A 27,730-nucleotide genomic window follows, 5' to 3' on the forward strand; every position below is an offset into this window, starting at 1 on the left:
TGATATTGATTTGATTTTGATATTTATTTGAACAATAAATAGGTAAAACGCATATCATTACATATGTAAACAAAATGTATTTCAATATTACGTTAAATATGTTTATTTAATGTTCTGCATTTTATATGATTATATTTTTAAAATGTGATCAAATAAACAATAATTATCTCATACATAAAATTATTTACTTAAAATTATTTTAATGTATTTATCTTTATGAATAAAACAAATTTCTCCATTTAAATTGCGATAGACTAATGTGATATCTCACTCTGTGTGACACAAACAGTTGCCTGTTAAAATATTTGATTTTAAACGATCATTTCATGTGTCCTGAAAATTAATTTAATTTATATGTAATTAATTAAATAAAACAGTTATGTTATTCGACCGTCTCAGAAGCTATGAAAACGTTACTAAATATCCGCATAATAAAAAGTAAACTAAGTTACAATATTTCAATTATATCTGAAACAACTTTTAAATTGTGAGGTACATCTCTTGCTTAGAATCAATTAATTGTTTGTAGAGAAATTTCCTTTGAATCATGTACAACATTATCATCAAAAGAAATTTTACACACAACTAAATTGGATGTTGTCCTAACTAATAAAGGACTTCAAATATATGGAACATGGAGCACAGAAAAATTACTAAAGTTATTAACAAACAGACTTAAACAATGCATTCATGTGCAATCAAATACACTGAAAATGATTTCTAATGGAATAAGTGATAAAAGATTATGGATCACTGTCTATAGTGGCTTATATAGTATTAGCGTTTTAAAGGAATTAAGAATGAAAGGTGTCTCTATCTATAACATAAACTAAAACAAAGATTATATTGATTTAACTCCATTTTTAGGTATGCCCATATACAGCATCATAAAAGCGATGAAACTGGGCCTCATCAGTCTTAGCTATTGTGAACTTCTTTATTTTAGAGAATTTCATATAGAACCACATAATCTGGAGTTCAAAGAAATGTGGTTCAATACATTTAACGACAGGCTGATTTTAAATTTAAGACCTACAGGTTTAAGTGAAATAAATTGTTGGAATATTATCATATATGGAGTAGTACTTCAAACTCCAATTATTCTTCGCCATTTAATTTTAAGTGGCATTGATGTTCCTGGTATTTTAAATTGGCAATCCCCCTTTAATTTTGCGTCATCTAAAATAATTAAATTTTTGAAACACATTGGAATAGAAGAAGATGTCATACAATTAGTAGAGCAACATGGAATCGATGAAGAAACTGAAGAAATGTTAATTGATTTAGGACTTGACGAAATGGAAACAAAATTTTCAATTACGGAGGTTTGAATACAATTATTTAAGTTGTTCTATATACCATACCTGTTGTGTTAATATTTTCTGCAGGAATTAATATGTGAATGCAATTTAACTATATTGGAACCAACCTGTAGTTGTCTGGAAATAACACAAGAGAGTTGCAGGACAAATAGCTCTAAAAGCAGTTTCAGTTTTCCTAGTCGACCGGATTGTTACCAACAATATGCTTGTCGATGTCACATCTTAGCAAAAAATGAAACAGTACATGAATTAACAGCACAGCAAAATGATTACTTAAGGTAAATGATAATTGTTTGATATTAAGAAATATTGTTTTATATCCATTCTCTAATTTCCTATAATAGACAAAATATCATGGTACCGTTATCATGGGCGGTGGCTAAAACTTTAGAATACAATCCATCAGATCCAGTACATTTCATAGGATATAAATTATTGCAATGGACTTGCAACAACATTTCTCAAACGGAGAAAGACAAGCATCAACAATTAATTGCATTATCTACTATAAAAATGGATCATAAACTTATTGTCAGTATTATTTACAATAATTTTCAATGCTTGAAAAATAGTTCCTTTATTTCAATAAAAATAATTAGTACAATGTATATAATATCATATATATATAAATATAAAGCATTAATATTCTTAAACTAGGATAAAAAACATTTAGAAAAAGAGGGATTAATTAAAACTCTGAATCAAAAGGCTATAATAAGAAATATCCCTTGTAATATTTGTAAAAATCATCAAGAGTTATATCGTATTGAAAAACAATGTTGGAAATGCGTATGGAGACCAATTAGAAAATTAGAAAGTTGTGAATTTCCTGATATATGCAGTTCATGTAAAATCAATGTATCAGACGAAGATGGCAATGCCTGATTATTATCTTATTTGGAGCATCTTAACAATTAATAAAAATGTCTATAAAAGAGATAGATATTTAAAAGACTCTTTAGAAAAAGATTCTTTAAAAAACTCGTTTATTTTGTAATTTGCCTTGTACATTTGTTCCAAGATTATTGAAATGGTGCAGTGTAATTCCATGAAAGTGTTACATGGAACAGAATGGAATGAATAAGTATTAAATTCATTTCGTCGCAATACAAAAAAGACTCCAAATACATTGTGGCAGTGAATCTAATTACAGTCCGTCTTAAACATATGACATTATGTTACATTTGTATGGATTTTTATATTACGTTATTAGCAGTTCTAAAATAAAATTATATATAAAATTTCGATTATATTCACTAATGATAGTAATGACGTGGATAGCCTTAATTATAATACGTATACATGAGTTTTTATAACATATAGCGTCCAAAAGAATCGCATGTTTAATTTTATTACAAGATCCTCTTTTGTGATTATCCTATATGGTACAGTAATTAACAATATATATCTTTTTTTCTTGCTGAAATTTTCTTTGTCGAGTGTAACTGTTAAACAATTATTAGTTTAAAATGTATGATAAACAATGCTGGTTTTTTGAAAAAGCATTGTCCTTGTTCGTCGTTAGATAAAATAGGTTTCATGCTTGCGAACATAAAAACGAATGAGTTTATGAAACATTCTCTATATGTTTATCATAATAACAGTCATTTAAAGCATAAAATCCGCGTTCCTTCTCTGTATAATCGCATTTAGAATGTCCCTGTACATAGAATATAAGAATGATTTCTGCAGATTTAATGATTCAGGTACTACTGTAATGAATCAATGATATAGACTATTTGTGTTGTAAATACATTTAAAATGAGTAATAAAAGTAAAGGCAGTGTTTGTTAAATTCCATAACGTGTCTTTTTCTCAGTTTCCAGCACTCTTTTTCATACGTATCAACTATTTCCATTCTTGTTAAAGAGATAGAGAAAGCGAGAGTGAGAGAGAATGAGGGAGTACTTCAATAAAATAGCAAAGTATCAAAATATATTTTTGTTATCTATATGTTTGGTCTATATCCTGAGCTACTAACAGAATGGGGTTCCCTATTATGATAAACTTTCCTTCATATTATTAAGTAAAAGTGGAAGTACAAAGTAGAGAGTAACAGTTAAGTCTATATTTTGTATGGACGTTTTTCGCAGTCTATTAATAAATTGTTCACAGATCTTTCAATCCTTCCTTCAAGTTATTTAAAACAACTTGGCTTAATTAAAGGTAATAATGTTTTTTTGTTACAATTCGGTTTTCTTTCTTCTCCGTTTCCTTAAATGTAATAACGATCGCGATGGGGTGAGTATAGAAAAAATTTCCCAATGTGTCGACGTGACAATTCGATTAGCGTTTACTTTATGAGTAATTAAAATGTAAATTATCCGATTTAAACGGAATATACTTGAAGTTTGTTAATTTTAGTCTTCTCTTCTTCGGATTCGTCCCGACAAATCATAAGCGTATGAGAGAGACCACAGGTAACAGCAGTAATGTACAAACCTTCCAACGCTTTCACTTCCATCGGGGTAGTCGAGGACTTACGCATTTCACCGAAACCCTGTAATTATTCATTGAAGAAGAGGAGCTTAGTTTAAAAGTCTGCTAAAGATTTCTCTGTTAAAAGATTTATTCGTTATACAATTATTTACCAATTCACCGAAAGTAGGACTAGCGCCCCAAGCGATAACCGAATCATCCGCCGCGACTACTACGCTAGTCTGAGAACATCCGACGCATCTAATTTCCCAACCAGACAAATCCTGGATCGGTTTGGGGTACATATTTGCTTCTCCCGTACGTTTCGTTTGTCCGAACATCAAGGCTGATCCGTGCACATTGATGGCAATGCTATAAGTACTACCACAATATATAGCCCTGACACCACGAGTAGGCGGCTCCAAGAATTTAATCAAACGAGGCACTAGTTCATCTCGTTGCTCGTTGTGGCCCAAACGACCGATACCTCCGAATCCCCAAGAAAATGCACGATTTTTGCTATCAATTGCAACAGTATGATGGTGCCCACAACTGAAGTCCGTGATCTCAACACGATCTAACGGCGTAACATGGCCATCCTTTGCTCTTTCAATGTATAAAACGATTCTCTTAGGCACTTTCTCAAAATGAAACGCCATCTTCGTATTCGTTATAAAATATTTCCCATCTGTGTTATGGCCCAGTGCTCCGTACTCTGGGCTTCCGAATGAGTGCAGACCACCTTTAATGTCTAGTATCATCGAAAAATCTGCACCACAACCCACTTTCACTATCGGCGGCCCAGAATACTTTACTTTAGTGGCAGAGACAATGCAGGCATCGGATTTCCCAACGCCGCATTGACCTAGTTTATTGTCTCCAGCGGCAAATACGATGCCGCGACTTGTTAAAAATAAAGTATGATTGCGGCCGCAAGATGCTCCTATAACTGTATGACCTTTTAATGCTGTGACTTCTGTAGGTTCATCCCGACGTTTCGTATCACCAACACCTAGCTGACCTGCAAAAGTTATGTCATAAAAGTTTCTAAACGATCTATTTATAAAATGTGTATGTGTATGTGTGTAGAAGTAGAAAATTATATTCTCATGAAATTAGTATCAAATAAGAAATTTGTTAGTCCAGTACCAACAGAAATGATACGACTAAACAAATCTTGCAAACTTTCAATTTATGTGAATCACATTTACTTACATAGTAATACTTAATCATAAGATAAGTTTTGTTTACCTTTCATTCATTTACCTTTATCATTTCTACCAAAAGCTAAGCATCTATTATCCTCAGTAACAATAATACTATGAGAAGCAGCTGGGCCAGAAGCAACTAATCTGACTCTAGCGCCATTTAAATTTTTGAAAGTATGTGGGGTCCACAAACTACGCCCTACATTAACTTTCACCCCTTTCGGTGGAGCTTTACGTCCTGCCATGTCCCAGTTTGTCAGACCACACATTAATAATGTTCCAGGCTTACCCCATCCTCCCTAAAATAATTAAAGAATCTGAGGATAAAGAATTTGTCAAATAACAAAATACAAAGTTCAACGATTATAAATGCCAATTATATGTAAGCTATGATCATTATAAAGAATAAAATCATTGTAGTTTGATTTTATCTATAATTTTATAATTAAAATACATCTTGCGGAAAATGAACAGATGTTCAGGTATCTTGGAGCAGTAGTATAGAGGAAACCCTTACCAAACTGTATCATGCTTATCTCCATAATTAAAAGATAATAGCAGCCATTTAACATTTATAATTAACAATTATGTTTTGAGGGCTACCAATCTTATTTTCAATGATCTACATTCAAACTTCCAAATTCTGCTTTTGTCACATTATGTTCGTGATAAAGGCGTCAAATAAATACGGTTAATGCTGTTTTCACAGCCTGGATTATCACGCTTAACATTGTTACACTATGCACTGTTGCACTTTACATTGCTTCGTCTCTAATTTCTTGATGAAACTAACTGCAATGTTAATGAAACATCAGGAATCTTTTCATGATAGACAGCACTTGCCCAGAAGTCTCAGTGCTAAATGTAGCAATGTTAAGTGTACACAATTGGTGTTTTGTAAATTAAAATGTTATAGACGAAGAACTCTAAACACACAGTTTTGCATGGGTTTCCCAATTTTCCAATTCTTTAAAAATCTGGTGGTACGGACAATCATCAGTTTACGATCTTTCCTCTTATGAAATGAATTCTTTTTCATTGAATGTATGGCTGTGAGGCTTATCAGCGTCGAAATGCCAATGTCGCTTTCTCACTCATTCAGACACCAGTCACATCCAGACTGCCTGGGACAAATAAGTATATGAAAACGATGAAAATAATTTCACCTCAGGCGGTGGCAATTCCGGAATACTGGAGACATCGGCAAGATCATCTTCGGCAGCGTCCTCACCGTCGGCATTCGAGCCGGTCTCAGCGTCATCAACGTCCGAGTCGTGTTCGCTCGAGATGTCCTCCTCGTCATATTCAACCTTCCTTGATTTCGCGCGGCCTTTCTTCGTCGCCGGATTTTTACGTTTAGTCGACATATCGGCCGAATCTCCTTTATTTCGAATTTAATCCGTCTCAGGGGAAATTAGTTATCGCGGGACGCGCAATACAATGACATTAATCGATGTAATGGCGCTGAGACCTGTACTGTTCGACAAACGGACAACAAAAACGCGGCCACCTGGCGCTCAAAAATCATAATAAAACCATGCTCCAGTGATAAGTACAAAGCAAACTCAAGTTTATGATTGTAAATCGCTGAGAGCGCGCTCCGTGGTCCACTCGTTTCAAGCACACGGAACGCGGGAACCGAACGATCATTTTCCAATTGCGCGAAAATTTAAATCTCGCATACACAATAGAAATTAAATGCACTCGAAAATCTTTAATTTCCTCATACAATTAAAAATGTTTTATTATCGTGCTAGCACGTGCTAGCCAGTTTGTGACTGTTAATTAATTTATTGATTTGTTTGATCTTGATCATGTTTAATGATCAATAGACTCCGGACTGCTACATATTCTTATAGTTTTACGAACATATCTAAAGAAATAGATTTTCAATAAATATCTGTTTCATCTACCAAATATTATAATGAACACTTTATTCTGGATATTTTACACATTTTTGCATGTTGTATGTATGTATGTATGTATTTATTTAATTTTGACTTCGTGATCGACGAACAGGCTTGATTTATAGTATTTTACATGTATGCAATTTTGTATCTTTAAATTTCGTGAAAATTATATTCTTATATTCCAATATTTGGGAAATTAATATAAAAGCGAATTAAAATTTTGGGTAATAGAATAATTAATTTGTACATTGACAGTTGCATATAGGAAATAAGACGATAGATTGTTAATTTGGATCAATTGAGGATTTGAATTGTCGTCAAATTTGTTTATAAATTGTAATATCTTATCAGTACCGATCGAGACATCATGTCCGATTCGCTTGAAAGCAACGTCATGCTTAATTCGCGTTATTCTTTGAGTGACGCGATTATTCCGTCCGTTTCGTAAGTTTGGATTCTTTATATCCGTTTCAAATCTGAAAAGTCAGTCAGTTTGAGAAAGTATCTACGTCCTCAATTTTACATTTAAGAAAATTATGCTCTTTCTCGAAATATAAGTTTTCCTTTCAATTCCGAAAACTTCGAATATTGTGATAAAATATTTAATTATTTAAAGTGGCATTTATTTTACTGTGATATATACGTATATTAAATATAAAACGTTAATTAACTTTAAACACATCAAAGGAATTGTAACCTATTTATTTCGAACGTAACTTGAGGTATGAGTTTGCACAAAATTATATTATATTATTTTTATTATATACATTTCTTTACATTTCATTATATTAACCAGTTCTTGTTGTTTATATATGTAGTTCTTTATTTACTAACTTTTTAAAGTTTAAAGGTTAGGGGCAGTGTATATAGTTGTAGAGGTTATAATTTATTTATATAGGGCGACACAGTAAGTATACCTAACCCCAATCAAGAGGTGGTTGATTTTTTATGGAAAAATAAATCGAAATGCAGGAATTTCCTATCATTTTTTGTAAACCAATCATTTTTCAACCTCGTTTTCTTGTTATGCAAACATAACATCTTTAATAATATTTTCAATATTAAATTATTTAATTGCATCCATTATCGCTGCTTTTATATTCATCATTTAATTTCACAGATATATTATGTTATTTTTTGAAATTTATTTATAAAATTACATGTTTGAAAATGTATGCGTGCATGTAGGAAGCGGATGTATGTGTATGTGTATGTATATGCGCGTCGGTACGAACAGCGACGAGTCGAAGGTGAAAATTATTGCCGAATTTTTACCGTCGCAAAAATAATAAAATGGGAACCGGCTCGTCGGCAATGACGGCTAAAGCCCGGAGTCTGAATGCGTAACCGTCATGCCGATCAGCCGGTATGTAAACCGGTGCAAACGGACCGACACGTAGAATTAAGAATTGAATTGTCGAACAAAAAAGAAAAAAAAACCGAAAGTCAAAAGTTGCGCGCGGTAAGTTTGATCGTGTTTAATTTTCAACAACGAAAACGTAAGCGGATCGCGATACCGAGTGTTGTAGGCAATCGTGTTAATTAATATATATGTACTTTTAATTTTGACTACATTGTACTTTAATTTCAAACGCGATCTATCACTTGTGTTCGTACTGTGAGAACACCGTTTTCCATTCGCTCCTTAGCCTACATATATTATAAAGTATGATATAATTTTCATTGCAGATATTCTTCGTAAAAGATGGAGTTCCCACACCTAGGAGAGCATTGTTCAGAGAACAGCTGCAATCGATTGGACTTCTTGCCTCTTAAATGCGATGCATGTTCTGCAATCTTTTGTTCCGAACACATATCATACAATAACCATAGCTGCCCAAGTGCTTATAAAAAAGATATTCAAGTTCCAGTATGTCCACTTTGTAATGCTCCAGTGCCTATAAAACGTGGTGACCCTCCAGATATTGCAGTTGGGCAGCATATTGATGACGAATGTCAATCAGATTTGAGAAAACCTAGCCAGAAAATTTTTTCTAATAGGTAAAATAGATAAAATTTTGTTTAGATAAAATTTTATGTTGTTTCAAAGGTGATGATTTTGAATAATCTTGTAACTGTTGTAAAAAGCAGTCAACTGATTTTTAAATAAATTTTTTTTCATTCTAGATGCTCCTCAAAAGGTTGTAAAATTAAAGAAATAGTCCAAGTACGTTGTTCCGATTGCGGTAAGAATTTCTGTTTAAAGCACAGACATCCAACGGATCACGCGTGTATAGGCCAGGAGGAGATGATACGGAGAAAACGGCTCGATGCCGTAGAAAATAATATGACAGTAAATAGGAGAAATGGCGAAATCTTCAAGAATTATCAAGGCAGTATGAGCGAAGACGAAGCTCTCGCGAGAGCTCTCCAAGCTTCGATGCAAGAGGCAAATACTGCTAAACAAACGCTCGAGGCTGTACCTTCTGGAAATAGAGATAGGTGTAGACTCTCGTAATTCCATACAATTTAATCTTAATTCTATGCAAACTTTTGCAATCGCTCTAAGATACGTTCTTCAGCTGCATAAATGTAGAGAAATTGTTATATCTTTCAGAGATTTTCTTGCGATAAAAGCAATCTATTGACTATAAATTTCCATATAATTCAGCTTAACGTATAACTTAACCATTGAACTTTCTATATCAATATTTAAAGAAGATAAACTTTTAAGGTTTATTCATAGATCATTTCAATTCATAGGTATATGGACTGTAACAGTTATACCTTTTGTACAAATGTAAAATATATATATGATATTAATTAATTACAAAACTCAACATTGCACAATGTTTATATTATAATAAGATTGTTTTAATCTTATAGCGATCTGAATAATCGTTAGCAACATTACCTGCCGAATATGCGTGATTTTAGAAAGAATATTAAAGGGCAGCCTCAAAGAAGAGTGCCTTAATATTATGTAAATCTAAAGTCCAGTAATTTTCATCTTCTTTACATAATTTCTTCCTCTAAGGAAATTTTTAATTCCCCTATCTTAATTTATGTAATTGGTCTAAATATTAAGACCTTTAGTGTCTGATTTATGGTTCCTTATTTCATGTAAATTGTCATCTATGGACTTATAATAATTAGCATTATGGAATCACCATCAAGAGAATCCTGTAACAATCTTGTGAGCTTATTGTCTTTATAATCAACATATGTTGTAGAATTCTCTGATTGAAATATGATATATCCTAATGCTAATAAGCTTTTACTTATATTAAATTCATCCTTAAACTTTGCACCAATTGCTTATATCTTCTTATTACATCCAGATCCAGCTAAATCTACTAGAAAAAAAACTTCCTCATTATTTTTGTTAATATTACTTTCTCCTTGTTGATATATGTATAAAATGAATATATTCTGTGACTATGAGTGTCGTGTGCATTCATTGCGGTTTGCACGTCCTCTATTTCTTTGTGTCAGATAGACTAATACTTTATTGCTTTGTAACTTCTTTGTCTGCAAACCGTATTAGTCATTTGACAGAGGCATGCTCAGAATGTGCAACAGATGCTACCACAATAAATGCATCCTTGTTTTACAAAGCTTGCAAACAAAGAAGTTACAAGTGAAATAGAGATGTTGTGCAACAAGTATTGCAGACAATGAAGTTACAAATGCAATAGAATGGTGCCTTAGTAGACTAGCTTAATTTTTGTTAAAATGTATATTCAATTTGTCACGATTTTTAAACACATAAAAAACAATATTTCTATTATTCAAATATTTGTATTTTTATCTGTTTTAATAATTTAAAGACAATTGCATTTCTTGAATATAAAGACTTTCTATCTTTCATCACAAATACAATTTGCATTTGTATTCTTAAAAATAATTTAAGACAATTTAGATTTTAATTTAACAAGAATCCTATAAAATACTTGCATATTTATTAGCATAAAATGTAAAATATGCAACTCACTATCTATATTTTTAATTTTATCTTTACATCTGAATATTGTACTCAATCCTAGAAGGAAATCAACTGTATCAGAAAAGAGAACACGAAGATAGCGATTGATATTGAAATACTTTATTAATCAGTTTTATAAATATATATATACATTTAAGAATTATTCGAAGATTATAATAATTTCCTACTTAATAAATATTGTCAAAATACCTGAATCTTAGGTTTTTCTTAATAAAGTAAACTATTCACTTATACAAGTATATAAAACCAAAATGTTTACACTTCACTTGTTACTAATCTACAATTAAATTTACATTTGAGCTGAGTGAATTAACATTTTTTTTGCAACAAAATGTAATATTCTTTGTTATGATTGCCTTCCTATCATACTGATTTGATTTTTATTTATACCAATTAGATAATATAACTATGATGAAAAGATATACATAAGGCTATGTAATAAAATAATTCAAGTATTTCGATTTTCTGTAAAGTATCCTATAGAAGGTATAGAGTACATGTTTAAACGAAACTAATTTTCGTAACTATTTTAATAAATAATTACCATCTCTTGACTATACCACGCGTTACAATAACCTTGAATTTAAGATAAATAAATAATGTATTTTTGTCGAAACTTCTCGGGATTTCGTTTAATATTTTTATCATATCTGAGATACGCCATAAAGTAATATAACAGATGGCCTTATTGGCAGAATAAATAATTCCTTATTTACCAACTTTTCCTAACTTGGTATCCGTCTTAGGATTAGCTGTGACACTCTGCACACGAACAATCACTTCATTAATTTTTGTTTGCAGATTTCTAATATCTTGAATATAAAGAAGAGCAAGGATTTTAGCTGCATTCTCCACTGCGGTCTTCTTCAGTTGAAAACCAGGATCACAATTCATAATAGGGAAGGGTTTGCCTCGAATAATTTTGGAATTTGGATTCCTTAAGCATTCGGAATTTAATCTTCTTTGTACTAGTTTACTGCAAGCTTTTAACGTGACCAAATGATTCGGATGTTGCGGAATTCGGAGCAGTTTTGCCACAGAATAGACCCCATTTTTAAATTCATTACTTTCAACTAGTGGCCATGAAACGGTGAAGATAACGTGTTTATAAAAGTAGGAACATTAATATTAACAACTTTCAAATTATCAAAATGAAGCATAATTTGGAAGTTTATCTGCGTATTTGTCAAAACATATAAACACATCAAAGAATAAAATAGAAAACTAAAAAATGTAATTACTTTATACTTTAACAACGTAACAGATATTAATAAATTAGGTGAAAGGCTACGAAATATAACATATATTTCATAAAATACTTTATAATATTTGTATACAGATGTTTTATCATTCTTATTACTGTTAAAGGTACAAAATAGCAAAACAACTAAAATGCAAAATATTATTTAAAAATAATCAAATATATAAAGTTGGTAAAAAATATCTATATTATATATACTCACAGTCTAGGTTGTCAAGTGGATTTGTGGACTTAAGATGTGGCACCAGTGCTTCCTGTTTCATTTTCAATTTCATTTCTTTTACATTTATCGAATACTGCTCAGCTGAAAATTACAATTAATGATTATGTAAGAAATTTCTATTTGAATCTCTGATTTCATTCATAAATAAATATTTACTATTATTCTCTGCCTCCAACCAAATAGCACGTCCAATTAGCCATTCAAGTTGATCCATGTTGTTACTTGAAATTGGACATTTAACATCCTCACAGTATTTGGCAAAAGTTTTAGGCCAACTTTCACTTTTTATATCGCGTAGCTCTTTTCGATCTTGTATACTATACTGACGTATCTTTTGTTCCTCTAACCATAATGTTACTTTACGAAAATGTTGCGGATCTGCAACATTTTAATAATACTAATATTTAAAAAATAAATAAAATCTTATAAAGAAATCTTATAATTAATCTAAACGAAAATAATTACTGAATGAATAAATTCTTTACCAAGAATTACATATTAAACATGTAAAAACGATTCAGTGACGGAGAAATTAGACTATCATAGGTTTTTTAAAAACTAATATAATATTTTCTTATCACAAGATATTTAAATATAATATATTATGCAATCTTAAATCTCTATGTTAGACATAATTATAATAACTATTCTAAAAAAGGATAAATTATACCGGTCATTATAACCTATAACAATATAATGTTTTTACGTTAATAATAAGATAATCCAGGTATTTGCCTGTCATAAACATACATAAAAGAATGTGAAATATTCTTATTTAAATTTCTGCAACTTATCCTGAAATGAATTTATTTATTAGAACAAGATTAATTTAAAGTCAAAGTCAAATTTTAAAATTACGCAATTATTAGACAAATTCTAAAATATTCGAGAAAAATAAACATTCTTCTCGATGTAACTCGTTTAACGAACATGATTTCGAAAATATTAGATTTTATTAGTGATAATATCAATATGTTAAAATTCCTTGTTGATGCAGATGTTAAATACGAACCATTTATATTAACTTTGTCCCATTCTAAATACCCGAGTGCTTGTAGTCTTCTTTTAAACATATTGGATATCTAAAATATACAGAAGTTCTGCAAATTAAAGGTAATAGAATTTGCAAAAAAAAACCACAATTTTACAAAGACTCTCGATATACTGACACTACACTCATGCTATATTTAGCGAAGCCGGTGAACATAAATATACCATATACCATATACTCGATTCACTTTTCATAGTATTTATCTCCTATATATAGCATCAATAATATTTCAACAGATAATTCTGATGAATAATTCTGCAGTTAACTGGTTAAATTAGACTGAAATAAATGCTGTTAGATAGTACTATTTATATTACATGATATTTACAAAAAATATATAATTAAATACAACGAAAGGTATATGTACACTTTCAATAATTACCATATAATGTATAAACCGTAATATATCAGAATAACAAGACAAAAATTAATTATGTTTCCTTAATATTCAAGTTTCATATCCTTTTCATAATTTACTATCATTCCTGAAATATCTATAATAGAACACATTTATTGTATACAGAAAGAGAATTCCCCTCTATTATACAGGCAATATAATATATCGAAGTATATTATATATGCTTTTGATAAGGTTTAACATTGTATCCAATAATACGCCAGATGTCAGCACTAGTGCAAGTCGAAAATTTCCGCAATGAAGTAGATTATCTACATATCGAGGACTTCATGAACCCGAAGGTAAAGTTGAGTTGCGCAGGAGTGTTGCGCAGTCAGTCAAGCAGAGTCCACTGGCGAAAGTAGTGGGGCTGCCCAGGAGAAAGATGGCCGCTACCAGCGAGGAACCGAGTGTTATGGAGCCTTCTCAGACTAATTCCGGGCAAAGTCAGTCCATTGATCCACTAAAGATGCTTTATCCGATGGTAAACGAAGAGGAAACACCGCTGCCACGTTCGTGGAGCCCCAAGGACAAGTACAATTACATCGGCCTCTCCCAAAACAATCTTCGTGTTCACTACAAAGGTACGTTTCTCATTTCGATCCTCTATATCTCTCAACGACTTTTCATTTTGCCACCCAGAGAATTCTCGCGGACGATTTTTAACATTGCCCGAAACGAAGGATCGAGGAACGATCCCGGCCAATAGGATTCGAATTCTTGCTTGATACGGACGAATCGTTTGACGGAGCTGTAATATCGATTGAAAATGGCAGGGCTCCGTTTCGCGTGTGTCAGCGACCTAAACAAAGGAATCAGCTGATCGGTCATGGTCTCTATTCGACTTTCTCTCGATCGCTCGGTTATTATTTCTCTATCGTGTGTAAACATTTGTTTTAAATAGCAAGTGGATCGAGATCCCTTACGATTAAAGTGTCGGGGTTCTGGCGATGATTTTTCCGGATATTCATGAGAAAAATGAATCTGCGTAGAGAAGGCGCAATGGCAATGACAGCTGCGATGTTTGAACAGTTACTTTTCTCTCTCCTGCTCGCCCACAGCTTCCACGTATTTACCCTCTCTCGCGCACTCGCTCGCGAGCTCTTCTTCGCTCCTGCTCCCCCCTGGCCTCTCGTCGTCAATCAGTTTCGAAGTGGACGAATTTTTTCACTGTTTTCTACCATTGGTATTTATTCGTATTTATTATGTATATATAGATGTTGAATAAATCCATGAAAATTTCGATGAACGACAAGAATCGTGTTATTGTTATTGTTGTTATATCCTGATTTCCAAATTAAGGTCGAAGCTGTCTAAATATTAACTATTATGTGTTTGAAAAAGATTGTGTTAAAAAGTAGCCAGAAGGATCTTTTTCTCTTTAAGTAAGAAAAGAATCTAGGAATTGCGTTGTACTTCCATTTAATTAATATCGAGTGATTATTTGTTTCAGTGATTATTGATAATGCTAGGAGTAATACTTTTAGATTCATAAAATGAATACATATTACTGTATATTGAAAGGTACGAAGGATAGATCAATCGCAGAAGACATATCGGTTAGTAAATAAACTGTCAGTAAAATGTTTTATATTATGATTTCATTGGCTATATTAACAAGTTAATGTAAATGTTTTGCATTTATGATAGATTTGGAAATTTTCTGCAGCAAATACCATAAATTAAAATATATTATTTGCATTTTTAGAATTGCACTTTAATAACAAATTGAAATGAAATTTGTTCGGTTATTATTCACACTTGATCTTTTTCAACTATTTATTCTCTTATTTAATATTTTTGCCCTGTTTTGCAATTTTATATTCGTTCTTTGTATGTAGATTATAAAGTGGCTTTCAAATCCTTTGTGAACAAGTACAGACATACTCAAAGAAGATTAAAATATAACAACCTTAATTCTTTTCCATTTCCGTTTGTCACAGAGATTGTCTGTCAAGATTATACTAAATCTTTGTTTTAATGAGCTATTGTGTTGTTATAATTAAAGTAGAAACGATTAAGGCTATGAACTTTAATTACTTATAATTTATACAATCGTTCAAAGTACTGTTAATAGCTGAATAAATGTATTTAATTTGGTATGTAATTTGGTATGTCGTTAATATGAGAAAGTAATACTACAACAACATCAGAAATTATATGTTTCTTCAACACCGGAATATTAATTGCATCAAATAAGTAATCATTCATACAGTGAGTCTTTGCAACTACGAGGAAATAGCATTGTAACATATCCTATTCCATAAGGGAAATAAAAGAAGTGTAATGAATTCTTAACAGTGTATGTTATTTTGTTACTATCGGCCATAGAACTTTATTCTTCCACAATTTCCATTTTTACATAATAATATTTAAATTATTTGATGGAAAAAATATCTTCTTTATCTTATTATTTAGGATTTCAAATATTTTATGATTAATGTTCAAATATTCGAGATTAAATATTATAATATTTCAACCAAATTAATTGACTAAAAACTAGTTTCATTTCTAATCTATCTAATTTATATATTTTTCTAATCATCTAATTTTTTAATGTAACATTAGTCTTATTCGTTCATTTATTCAACAATTGTTTAATCATAATTGATAAAAATTTTAAAAACTAATATATCTAATAAATTGCATAGAAACAGTTTCCAAATTCTTTAATGAAAATTAAAAGATATAAAAACATGCAATTTATACTTCACCCATCCTTCTTATTTTCTCATTTCGTCCGTGTTACCGTTTCTTTCTTTCATTTTTCTATCTTCCATTTTTACTATCTTAAATTGTCTTTGCATTGTAAACATTTTTATGGTTTTTGTTTTTTTTTTTTTACATATTTATCGTTCTAATTTCTGCTCAATGTTAAAAACAATACTCTATACAAAACTGATTCCAAGTAATTAGCAGAAGTAAGACAGACATAGAATTGTTTAAATGTACGTCGAATAAATCAAGAAGACAATTTAAACACGGGAAACTGAACTTCATACTTCTCTGTTACAATTAAATCTAATTGCAAACTTATTTTGAAAAAATCCGCGCTCTCCAATTTAATTCATTAATCTTCTCGTTGACACAATTAGCATTCACTATGAGAAAACCAGTAACTCTGGAAATGGCTATATATGAAATTGAACAAATTGACAATAACATGGAATGAAATTATCACGAGATAATATCCTCGTAACTATTCCATTAACGAAATCCGAGCATCAAAACATCAAATAATGACTATCGAATTAAATTGTTGCAGTATTCTTGTTAATAAGGCCATTTGGATATCGTCAAATTTAATTGACCGTGGCCACACGTGCGTTTGTGTTAGTGCGCTCTCTCGTCCGTAAGCGTGCTAATCCAAACTCATTAATTACGAGCCTCTTCATTTTTCGTTAACATCGAACATCCCAAAGGAAAACGTACAGTATTCATTGACGTAGTTTAGAAAATAAATACTTGTTAGCCGTTACGATGTTTAATAATAAATATTGAGAAAATACTCTGGAGTTGAAGCGTTCGTCGGTATATATCGCATTTGCCTTTCTACTTTTCCAACTTTTTAACATGTTTTCCTCATTTTGTTATTTTAATATCCGTTTTAATAATTTCGCTCGTAATAATTCTTATTTTTGCCTGTTCCAATAGCAAATCATAACTTACATCCTTATAAATCCTTATAAATAAATATAATTACTAATCATTATTATGGTAATATTTTCATTCTATTCTATTATTCTATTATTGGGCTATTTAATATTGGGCTATTTACCATTAAATTGTTAACTCAACAATTTCATTCGAGATATTCAAATAGCCGCAAGTAGCTTCACAACATTCACAAACGTATGCATTATCGATTAAGTAAATCAGTGTGTACCTTTGTTTATTATTCGTGACAGACCGTGCGTTCTGTAAATTAATTTGGTACATCGATGTTTACATAATTAACGTCCGATTATTTTGACGCAAAATGATGCGTCACAGCCAAGGTTCTACGATAGCGTTTTGTTAGACGCGTTAATAATTCTTTTGTACTTAATTATATGTGAAATGGGTAACTGTAGGTTACTAGGTCGACAAACTGCATCGCTACATTGCAAGTGCATGCAAGATTAGCGATTAGATTGTGACGGCCGATCACTTCTGTTCTCGAATTTCCTACCCTCGTGATTTTCCTCGTTGTAGCTCGCTTCCTCTGAACTTATATCGAAAAGAGAGACGGAAAGGGATCAATTATTTCGTAATGTCTGAGAATAAATTTAATTTTTAGAAGATAACTTATTATTTTAGGCAATTATTATATTATCTTACTAAAGTATTTCCTATATACTATATCCATTATATATAATTGCAAGATTATATTTATTTCGAAAAACGTTCTTTCATTTACTACAATTCTCTGCATATAAAATAATTAATATGATGTTATTAAGATATATATTTTATTCGAAAAGTAATGATTCTAGAATTAATATTCAATATTCAAATAGTTTTACCATGTCCTCCATTTTACTTCCCTAACCTATTTTCCCACCTAAAGTTCTTAATAAAATTCCTTCTAATATATGAAGCAATTGAAACACGAAATCAATAAACAATATCATACATATACACCATTTTAGGTTATGGAAAAACTCACAAGGATGCCGCAAGTGTACGTACAACGCACTGCATACCAGCCGCTTGTGGTCTCTATTATTTTGAGGTGAAGATCGTTAGTAAAGGCAGAGATGGTTACATGGGAATCGGCCTGTCTGCCCATGGGGTGAACGTGAATAGGTTGCCAGGTTGGGACAAGCACTCCTACGGGTACCATGGCGACGATGGGCACAGTTTTTGTTCCTCTGGAACAGGACAACCTTATGGGCCCACCTTCACCACAGGAGATGTAATCGGATGTGGCGTAAATCTTGTTGACAACACTGCCTTCTATACGAAGAATGGACACCATCTTGGTATCGCCTTCACTGATCTTCCGGTTAGTAGTACATACAAATTGAAGGGCTCGTAACAAAGCGAACGTTCATCCGCGTTTGTCTTCCTCCAGAAGAGCCGAAGCTAATATCTTTAATTAAGAATAACGATTTATTGCACGACTTACTAAATAACGATTCGTCGATCATTGTTCATTGTATATTTTACAGCCAAATTTATATCCAACGGTGGGCCTTCAAACTCCAGGAGAGGTAGTCGATGCAAACTTCGGACAAGAACCATTTGTATTTGACATCGATGACATGCTTAACGAACTCCGCGTCAAAACAAGATTGCAAATTATAAACTATCCCACACCAGATCACGGACAGGGCCAATGGCAAGCAGTCCTCCACAAGTGAGTTGGATCTCTTTATTTTCCTTACTGTCGTAAATATTATTACGATATGATCGAGGTACAAGTTTTGGGCGTTTCATGAAAGAAACCTACCCATTGGGGGATTGACGATTGTTCGCAAAATTCAGCTAATTATTTGGTTACACATGATCATTAATAGCCGAGTTGACCAGTACTTTCATGAATATGCAAACTAACTTCCATTGTTCTCCAAATTGGTCGAATGAACTGAACTCACAGCGCGTGATTGAAAATTTAATAAATTTAATAATTGCGTGCATAGTGCATCTTGTGTAATTTTCTACTACGTCAGTTTAATGTCGAATGACCTTGTAGACATGTATACTTATACTCTGTCGCATAATAATATGTACATGTTAAAAGTATGTAGACTTGGCGCGTACGTCGAAGATTTAGAATAAAATGTTTGTTTAAATATGTCGGAGATGAAAGGACATCGAAGCCTCCCCTTTGGAACTTCGGGATAATCCCCTGATCTACCGTAATCTAGATTCTATCGTAGGCGTAATTAAACAATCGTCGTCTTTCGATCCGATTGTATTTGTTCGAGATTTGTGATAGTGAGCTTGGGCTCGAGGCGACAATTAATCGCCGAACGTAGCCGCGGTCAACGGCTCTCCTTAAAAGAAAGATTTGTAGCGGCACGCGACAGTAAACATTCCAACGGTTTCTGTCCCATGGCTCGCCACACGCAGATCCTATTTCTCGGGTATGATGGTTACCAGATGCCGACGCGTCTCCATAGTACGCGATCAGCTAGCCCGACGGCCGTTATAAACACTTAACATCTAGTTGCCTAAAGTCCTTCAAACGGCCAAACAGTCTTTGTCCCAACTACGGGAAGATAGGAGAGACCTATTTTTCAACGAACGGCGTCTCCCTCGAGGGCGGCTAGCATCTTTTTCTAACCACCGATATGGAGATTGACCAATTAGCAGCAACGCCAATTTCCCTTACTTTCTGAACGAAGGCGTTTCTCGACGAATCCGATGATCTCGTGTCCTTAGACACACCCCATCATAATTTTCCTCCGCAGCATCATCGCCACGCAAAGTCATTCTCTCGTGAGGTCCTATTAGCGAGTTACTTTGTGTCTGTACGCTCGGTGGATATTCCACGTTTTAACAAAGAGTTCGACTTAGATATTGCGAGCATGTTCATCTATCATCCCGTTGACCGCGGATTCGTTATTGAACCTAAGATCATTGTCATTAGTTTCTCGAGTATCTAATTACCACGGTTACTTGTCCAATTCTATAATAATCGTATTTGCACTAGTCAATGTATTCTCTATTGCATAACGACATCGTGTAGTCCGAACGAAGATTCGTTTCACGCCCCTAACTCTAATTCTAATGTAAACCCGACGAATATATTACGGACGTATAGTAATTCATGACACAAAAAGGACGATTTCAGAAAATTTATGCATCAAGTTCTAAAAGATTTTGTTTACTTCTTCCTCAGAATGGTGTCAACATATTTGGTCCATCATGGTTACTGTGCCACTGCCGAAGCCTTTGCCAATAGTACTGGTCAGGGTTTCGAAGAAGATCTTAATTCCATTAAAAATAGACAAAGTAAGAAGCTAATACCGTTGTTCTTTTCTTTTTTTTCTTTCTTTTTTTTCGTTCCTCCCTTTATAGGAGGAATATAAAAAGATAATATGCATTGTTTCAGAAATTCTAAAGCTGGTATTAGCGGGCAGAATGGGAGAAGCAATAGAATTAACCAGTCGGCTGTATCCGGGTCTCCTCGAACGGGATCCGAATCTTCTTTTCGCCCTCAAATGTCGGCAGTTCGTTGAAATGGTGAACGGCAGTGACTCGGAAATCACACAGAATTCCAATATCAATCAAACTAGTGTTATACAGTCTACGAAGGCTTACACAAAACCCTCAACAAATGGCAATGTTGAGGAGATGAATATGAACAATGCCATGAACGGTTCGACCGAACAACAGCTTGTTAATGGGCAAATTGAAAACGATGTAGATATGGAAGAGAATGTTATAAACGGCATGAAAAGTAATACCGAAAACGGCTATCAAAATGGTGATTTGAATACCAACGGGTATAAGTGTCAGAACGGGGAAGACGTCGATATGGGTGAGATGTTATTGGGTTGCTTTTTATTCTCTTAATCGTGTTGCGTTTGTCGAAGTCATTCTTAGGGAAAAGACAAGAAATTTGAAGTGAAAGAAGACAATGGAACTATATTATTAAAAATTTCTGTTTATTAAATTATTCAATTTATATATCAATCACCTAAGAAAAAATATCGCAGTCCAGTTACATCTGGACAAATATTTACTAATTTGTGAAATATTTAAAAACAAATAATTTTCAATTTTAGGATATCTTCTAATGGCAAATAAATTTTTATTTGTTCCCAGAGACCAATAGTGTTAATCAAATTCAGCAACAACAGAACGGTAATTGCAATATGGAAAATACATCGAATAAGAATAACAAGAAACAGCTTTGTGGCGGGGATAAACAGGCAATCGAAAAGATGTTAGAATTCGGAAGGCAGTTATATTCCCAATCGATACATTTGCGACAACAGCACGGAAAAAACGAAAGCAATAAAAAGATGCTTCAAGATGCGTTCAGTCTTCTAGCCTATGCAAATCCATGGAACTCGCCGGTTGGTTGGCAACTCGATCCCCAACAGAGGGAAACCGTCTGTGCGAGACTCAATTCTGCCATACTTGGTAAGAAAATTACAATTTTTAACTATTGCACAAAGTGGTTGTTAAGTTGCTTATTTAATTAGAATGATTATCTAGTAATATATTCAAATTTAATAATAAAACAGCATTTCTAATGTAAAGTATAATTTTTTTTAATTACGGTAGAAGCTAAAATATTTCTAGTCTGTGTGTATATTCACGGTATCTCATGCATTTAATAGTAACATTTTTTAAATCAACATAGCCGAATTTTATTTTTAATTTAGTCTTTAATTCTAACGTATCTTATCACGTATCTTAGTTTCACGTATTTTATTCGCATTCTAACAATTTAATGTCGACCATCTGATACTTCTAGAGTCGAGTAACTTGCCACGACGGCCACCGTTGGAAGTGGCCGCGTCTCACGCGAGAGAATTGGTACGGCTAATGTCACACGCTGGTCTGGGGGCATGCGGCTTCGCGGTCGTAGACAATATCATTCAATATTGACGGTGCCTACCCCTGCTGCCACGTCTGCTTCTTCTGCCGGCTCGAGTTTGGTTAGTAACTCTCTTACACGTAAATTACGCATCGATTAGAAGAAGCTGGGGATAGTTGATACACGTTACTATCGCACACATTATAGAAATCGCCCTGTAACATAACCGCGATTTATAGTCGTAGTTCTGTATCAACGAGGAGAAAGTGAACGAGAGAGAGGGAGAGAGAGAGAGAGAGAGAGAGAGAAGGATTGTCCTACGTTGTACGTTTCTAAATTAAGCCACTACCTTTGTGATAAGAAGAGGATTATACATCCCGTGGCCCGTACAAACGATCACGATTTTATTGATTTTGTTCACTTTTGCTGATAATAAAATGTCCGTTCTCTGTGGATTGAATAAAGCATTTTGATTTTTGTTCACTGCTCCGCCATTCGAGAAATCGGCTCTTTTCATTTGTTCTCGTTCTTTGTTCTCCCAATGGAACTGTAATTCCCTATTTTTTTCTTGCAATGAATAGCTATTACTATAATTTAGATTCTGTGGTTAAAACAACGATGAATTATCGACGTTGTCCTCTGTTGGATGAATTTATGCGAATGAGAGAGTATGTTTCGCTTCTTGGATTTTTGTAAAAGAGTTTCTGGACGACAATAACAAAGTTATATTTACGTTGTTGTAATTGAGATATTGTTATTATTAAATATGCAGAAAGCTAGTCACCATTGTAAATCGTGCAATTTTTAGCGAGGGTGATGCTTTTTCGAGATTTGTCAAGTTGATATGTATCAATTATCCCCGGACTTTCGACAGGAATGTTTCCGCATCTTTGTACATTTTTACTTCCGATGTAGATAGCGACTCGTTTAACCATTCACATAATTTATGACCATTTACACGTGTATCTTGTAAAGAGAACGGGATAGTGTATGGCTCTTTAGTTGACATCATTTTTGTAAACTAGCTTTAACATCATTTTCATGTAACTGGTACATACACATATATTTGACTTTATATATTTTTCTAAAATTATAGGAGGTTTTAAAATACAACAACGTCTCATTGAATCACTCTTTAACATCCATACAGGAATCGTTTTGTTTTCTCATGCGTTAAGAAAGACGAAATTATATATATTTTCTCTTGCTTTTCTCACTTGATTTCATAAATGGTGCTGTAATTAGAGATTAAGATAATACAGGTATTGTGAATTCGAATTCTTTGTATCTCTGTTCCTGCGGCAATAATGGAATACATATAATTTTGTGAGGTTAAGTGCTTTACGAATTTGTTTCTTGATGTAATTGTACCAACAAGTGTTCTTATTGCGAGAAACTATTTTCAAATTCTAGGAAAAGAAAGTTATTGCAATATTCAATATTAACGAATAGATTCTAGCGTTATGTTTGCGCATATTTTCCAAACTATACGTTTTTAATAGCTTTTCTGATTTTTCATTGTGGTCAAGCTGAAATGTTAATTAAGTATACATGGAAAAAGTTATGAATATTTTTCCAAAATTTTATATTACATTATATTATATTATACTATATTATATTATATTATATTATGTTATGTTATGTTATATTATATTATATCATATTATATTATATTATATCATATTATATTATATTATATCATATTATATTATATTATATATTATTGTATCATTTTTTATTTTAATTTTCACAATACTCATTGTATAAAAGATAGCTTGAAATATACATTAGCGATTTAGTTTTAAGTTCAATTAATTTTTTAATGTTTTAGCAGCCATTTATTTATCGACATTATGACTTTTTCGAACATATATGAGAACTTATGGTATGTAAAGTAAATAGATAAACGCAGCTCGACAAATTTATTTTATAAAAATTAATAATTAATTAGAATAATATACGATACTTGTTGGAAAAGATTTTTAAAAACTCTGATTTTGCTTTTTTATTATGTCAGGATTTGTGGTAATCCTAAAAACGATATAGTAATTTCTGTATAAAAGAAGCAAAATCGTTATTGTATATCTACGTCATCAATTACATTTACTTTGGTCAAGCTTTAATTAGAAACAAAAATGCAACAATGAAAATACTATTGTAAATATATTGTTGTAAATTGTTTCGACCAGAAGCTATACAAAACTTTGTACAATTTTATAATGTGAAACTTGACACGTGTGAGATATAATTAAAATCCATGAATTTCACTTTTGGTGCGCAATATTTAAATCGCGTTGAATCAAATGTGCTCATGCGCATCTGCCAAAAGCATAAGTATTAATAAAACGAAAACTTTTTTAATAAAACCTATATATTTTAAATATTCAGTATACAAATGGAAATTTTGAAAATCAACGACTGTATAATCATCAGTGGACTCAATTTTTTGAATAATTAATTTTTTGTATAATAAAATATATCTAGGAGCAAAAAAGAAGTTGAACAATTATTATCGTTAATTATATAATACAAATATTTCTAAATTGTGTGAATTTTTTTTTTTTTCTTTCATTATAATGATCATGAATATATATAGAAAAATTAAATGTTATAAAGTATATTAAGTACCTATATGAATGTACGTATGTATGAAGATGAGAATTTTTAAGGATGAATGAAAGCTTTAAACTATTATTAATATAACAATAATACTTTATTGTCAATATTTATATTAATCATAAAGATTTTTAAAAATATTTTTCATAAAATTCACTTCTGCCTTCATAAACATCTCCTGTGCTTGTGTCATGATTTATATGCAAAAAAAAAGTCAGTCATCTGTTTGATCGTTTCATTTATATAGAAAGTACATTGTTAAACTGTTACTATTATTTCATCCGTTAAAGAATAATTTAAAAAATAACTCTATTTTTTATATTTTACATATTTTTGCGTATTATCTATGCTCTATGCATTTTTGCTCCTTTAAATTTGCACATTATAAGCACGTAAAAATCTACAGTCTAGTTATGACTTGCTAATCAATTTCTGAAATCATAAAATTCCTTACATCTCTCTATATCATTAGTCAAATTATAAGAAAACAGGCACAAAAGTCCAAAAGAAGTCAGTCATGTTGAAAGAATCGAATGTAATTGGAAATCGTGTCGGAAACGTGTGCTGATATAGCGATCCTGTTTGTTCTAGGATATGGAGACGGAACGTGGAGCAGATAATATTTTTGCAGCAACAACTTCGCGACATCGCGTGCCTCTTCAGCTAGAGTCCGGCAGTTGGCTCTCTGGCTCGATCTCACACAGCTACACCTGACACACAATCGTCTAACATAATATACACGCTCGAGACCCACCAAAAGTAAACAATGTTACATGGCAACGTGGATGAGAACGAAGATGATTGCTAAATGATCGTTATTCGAAGAACGATGAACATTGATTGAAGTTTTCCAGAGTCCAAACAAGAAAACTGCTTTAACGAAATGAAGCACGAAAAAGAAGAAGAAAAAGGAGAAGAAGAAGGGAAACGATCTTGACGACCACGAACGGACGTGTAGAGAGGAAATAGTTAGAATTAACAGTCAAACTTAAGGCAAACGAAGTTCCGAGGACGTAGATGGCGCTGGTGATGTAAGAAACATGAGGGAACATAAATACGGTATTGAGGCTGGAAATGAGTTCGTTTTCACTATAATAAAGTGATTTTGGACATGGAAGAGATTGATGATCGAAGACGGTGAACAAGCTTGAGGCGGAGGATGACGTGTAAACACCTGCCAAGACGATCCTTTTCTCGTTTCCTCTTTCTAGCCCTGTAACTTACCATCATCTTGAGATTGTTCCCTCGTTCCCATAATAGATCGAGTCGTTTTCCGCAATGGGACGTGCTTTCGTATTTTCGTGTAATTTATCATCAACAGACGATGAATAACTCTCTTCAGGTGGGTTTCTAACATCATTCATCCGGCCTTCCTTTCAATTAATATTTTCCTCTAAGTTTCTCGTTTAACCTCACATTCGTTGCTCCTATTTTACGTGATAAAATTTCCATTCATATTTCACGAAATTCGCAGCTCATTCTCTGCTGTTTCGATCTTGTCAATTATAGATGTTTGGCTAAAAGTAGCGACTGAAATTTTTGTTCCATTCAATGTTCAGAATTATTGTAGCACTTTTAAACGAATTTTATTTTATTCAATTTTTTAGTGCACTGCCTCCTTGTATATTCTGTTAACTTTTTTTACGTTTGCTTCTTTTTGTGATTAAAATCTCTGACACATGATTCGTCGCATGATAGCTGACAACCAGTCAGCATCGCTCTTTTATTGAGAAAATGAACGAGAAAAGAGTCTCGTCGATACAACTACGATTAATTAATCCCTCGTCGATTATTTTGATAGCCTTTCTAATCGTATGGTCAACGAGTCGATTTTTGTATCAATTGTTAGCTCTTAGTGAAACAAAAAAGAAGGAAAACATAAAACTCAAAAGGATAATATATAAATAAATAGGAATATTCTCCTCTTATAATTATCGTAAATTAAGGTTAGAAGTAACGTGAGAATCGCGTTCTCTGTTCGACGATCGTTCTATTTCCACCTGATTTTCACAGCAAACGACGGAATTAAAGGAAGGATAAAGCAATAATCCTTGACTTTTAACTATTTTCTTTCCTCTATTTTTTGGTATTAGTTTCTCCCTTTTTTTTTTCTTTTCGTAGGTCGTCTTGTAAATTTTTATTATTGTCTAATGTTAGAAAATCGATTTAATGACCGTTAAGTATCTTCGTTTCAATTTTATTCGCCCAACGTTGTAATTAAGGAATACATTGTGTGATTACGAGAGAAAATTTGTAAAAAAGGAAACCAAAGAAAAAATAGACAAAAAAAATGACAAAGAGTGTGTCGAACTTGAGCGACGAAATTAACTAAAAAAACAAATGGGAAATTATACGAACCTGAATGATTGTAAGTGGTCGAAGATTATTGGAGTTATATAGTGAAAATTAATAAAAGTTGTATAATTAAACAGAACGTTGTAAAATATGCGGTGTTTTATATTTCTATCTTTTTCTCTCTAGTGATTCATTTGTTTAAAATATTTCTTTCTGTAAATTTTAATTAACTACTTATAAATGTTTGTAAAAAAATTCGAAAGTTTCGATTAGACACAACCTGTGGTTTTAAATTAAGCGGGTGGAAAATTGAAAATTTTTATACTTAGCATTAACGTTGAAGTTTAGTAAATTAAAATAGCGATCCTCTCGATTGTATAAGTTTCATTAAATCAATTAGTAAATTGATTAGTATAATTATAGAAATGAGATTTTATATTAAAAATTGTATAGAATTTGTTAGTTCGAATTTTTTTAACCAAAACTAATCGTCTCATCGAAATCAGAATTTCTTTATAGTTGCGGAAGAAGGTAAAGAAATAATTAAAAAGATAACAATTATGCGAATGTAAAGAAGATTTTCGGCCATGGAACGAGGGAACGA

At 32.3% G+C, this 27,730-nt stretch overlaps 5 protein-coding genes across 8 annotated transcripts; 3 read left to right on the plus strand and 2 right to left on the minus strand.

Moving 5' to 3' along the window:
- The first annotated feature begins 174 nt into the window (after positions 1-174).
- On the plus strand, positions 175-3,120 carry LOC117215629. The gene is made up of 5 exons (XM_033462016.1): positions 175-807; positions 868-1,325; positions 1,389-1,600; positions 1,667-1,853; positions 1,980-3,120. The coding sequence occupies exons 1-5, from the start codon at positions 714-716 to the stop codon at positions 2,205-2,207; spliced, it is 1,179 nt and encodes a 392-aa protein (XP_033317907.1). The 5' UTR covers positions 175-713; the 3' UTR covers positions 2,208-3,120.
- On the minus strand, positions 2,292-13,468 carry LOC117215632 (protein RCC2 homolog). Its single transcript, XM_033462024.1, has 9 exons — positions 13,454-13,468; positions 13,301-13,370; positions 12,445-12,666; positions 12,268-12,369; positions 11,516-11,877; positions 6,115-6,342; positions 5,007-5,247; positions 3,914-4,761; positions 2,292-3,822 (listed from the first exon to the last, which is right to left on the minus strand). The coding sequence occupies exons 1-9, from the start codon at positions 13,466-13,468 to the stop codon at positions 3,652-3,654; spliced, it is 2,259 nt and encodes a 752-aa protein (XP_033317915.1). The 3' UTR covers positions 2,292-3,651.
- LOC117215631 (AN1-type zinc finger protein 2A) lies at positions 7,197-11,123 on the plus strand. The gene is made up of 3 exons (XM_033462023.1): positions 7,197-7,580; positions 8,548-8,859; positions 8,986-11,123. The coding sequence occupies exons 2-3, from the start codon at positions 8,564-8,566 to the stop codon at positions 9,314-9,316; spliced, it is 627 nt and encodes a 208-aa protein (XP_033317914.1). The 5' UTR covers positions 7,197-7,580; positions 8,548-8,563; the 3' UTR covers positions 9,317-11,123.
- A 587-nt stretch (positions 13,469-14,055) lies between the features above and the next one.
- On the plus strand, positions 14,056-26,699 carry LOC117215625 (ran-binding protein 9). 4 transcript variants are annotated; one of them, XR_004489162.1, is made up of 9 exons: positions 14,056-14,320; positions 18,368-18,723; positions 18,890-19,077; positions 20,566-20,678; positions 20,779-21,207; positions 21,495-21,815; positions 22,153-22,336; positions 23,312-23,477; positions 25,423-26,699. XR_004489162.1 is itself a non-coding variant. In XM_033462013.1 (7 exons), exons 1-7 carry the CDS (start codon positions 14,122-14,124, stop codon positions 22,284-22,286), a joined length of 1,740 nt encoding a protein of 579 aa, XP_033317904.1. In that variant the 5' UTR covers positions 14,056-14,121; the 3' UTR covers positions 22,287-22,698. The 4 variants fall into 4 exon arrangements, 1 of the variants encoding a protein (XP_033317904.1); XR_004489160.1 differs by lacking the exon at positions 23,312-23,477; XR_004489161.1 differs by lacking the exon at positions 25,423-26,699 and having other exon boundaries at positions 23,312-23,628.
- On the minus strand, positions 22,002-23,227 carry LOC117215633. The gene is made up of 3 exons (XM_033462025.1): positions 23,120-23,227; positions 22,565-22,816; positions 22,002-22,430 (listed from the first exon to the last, which is right to left on the minus strand). Exons 1-3 carry the CDS (start codon positions 23,225-23,227, stop codon positions 22,350-22,352), a joined length of 441 nt encoding a protein of 146 aa, XP_033317916.1. The 3' UTR covers positions 22,002-22,349.
- Positions 26,700-27,730: the final 1,031 nt, after the last annotated feature.

Source organism: Bombus bifarius, unplaced genomic scaffold (genome assembly GCF_011952205.1).
Source record: "Bombus bifarius isolate JDL3187 unplaced genomic scaffold, Bbif_JDL3187 scf7180000009755, whole genome shotgun sequence".
Taxonomy (NCBI): Eukaryota; Metazoa; Arthropoda; class Insecta; order Hymenoptera; family Apidae; genus Bombus; species Bombus bifarius.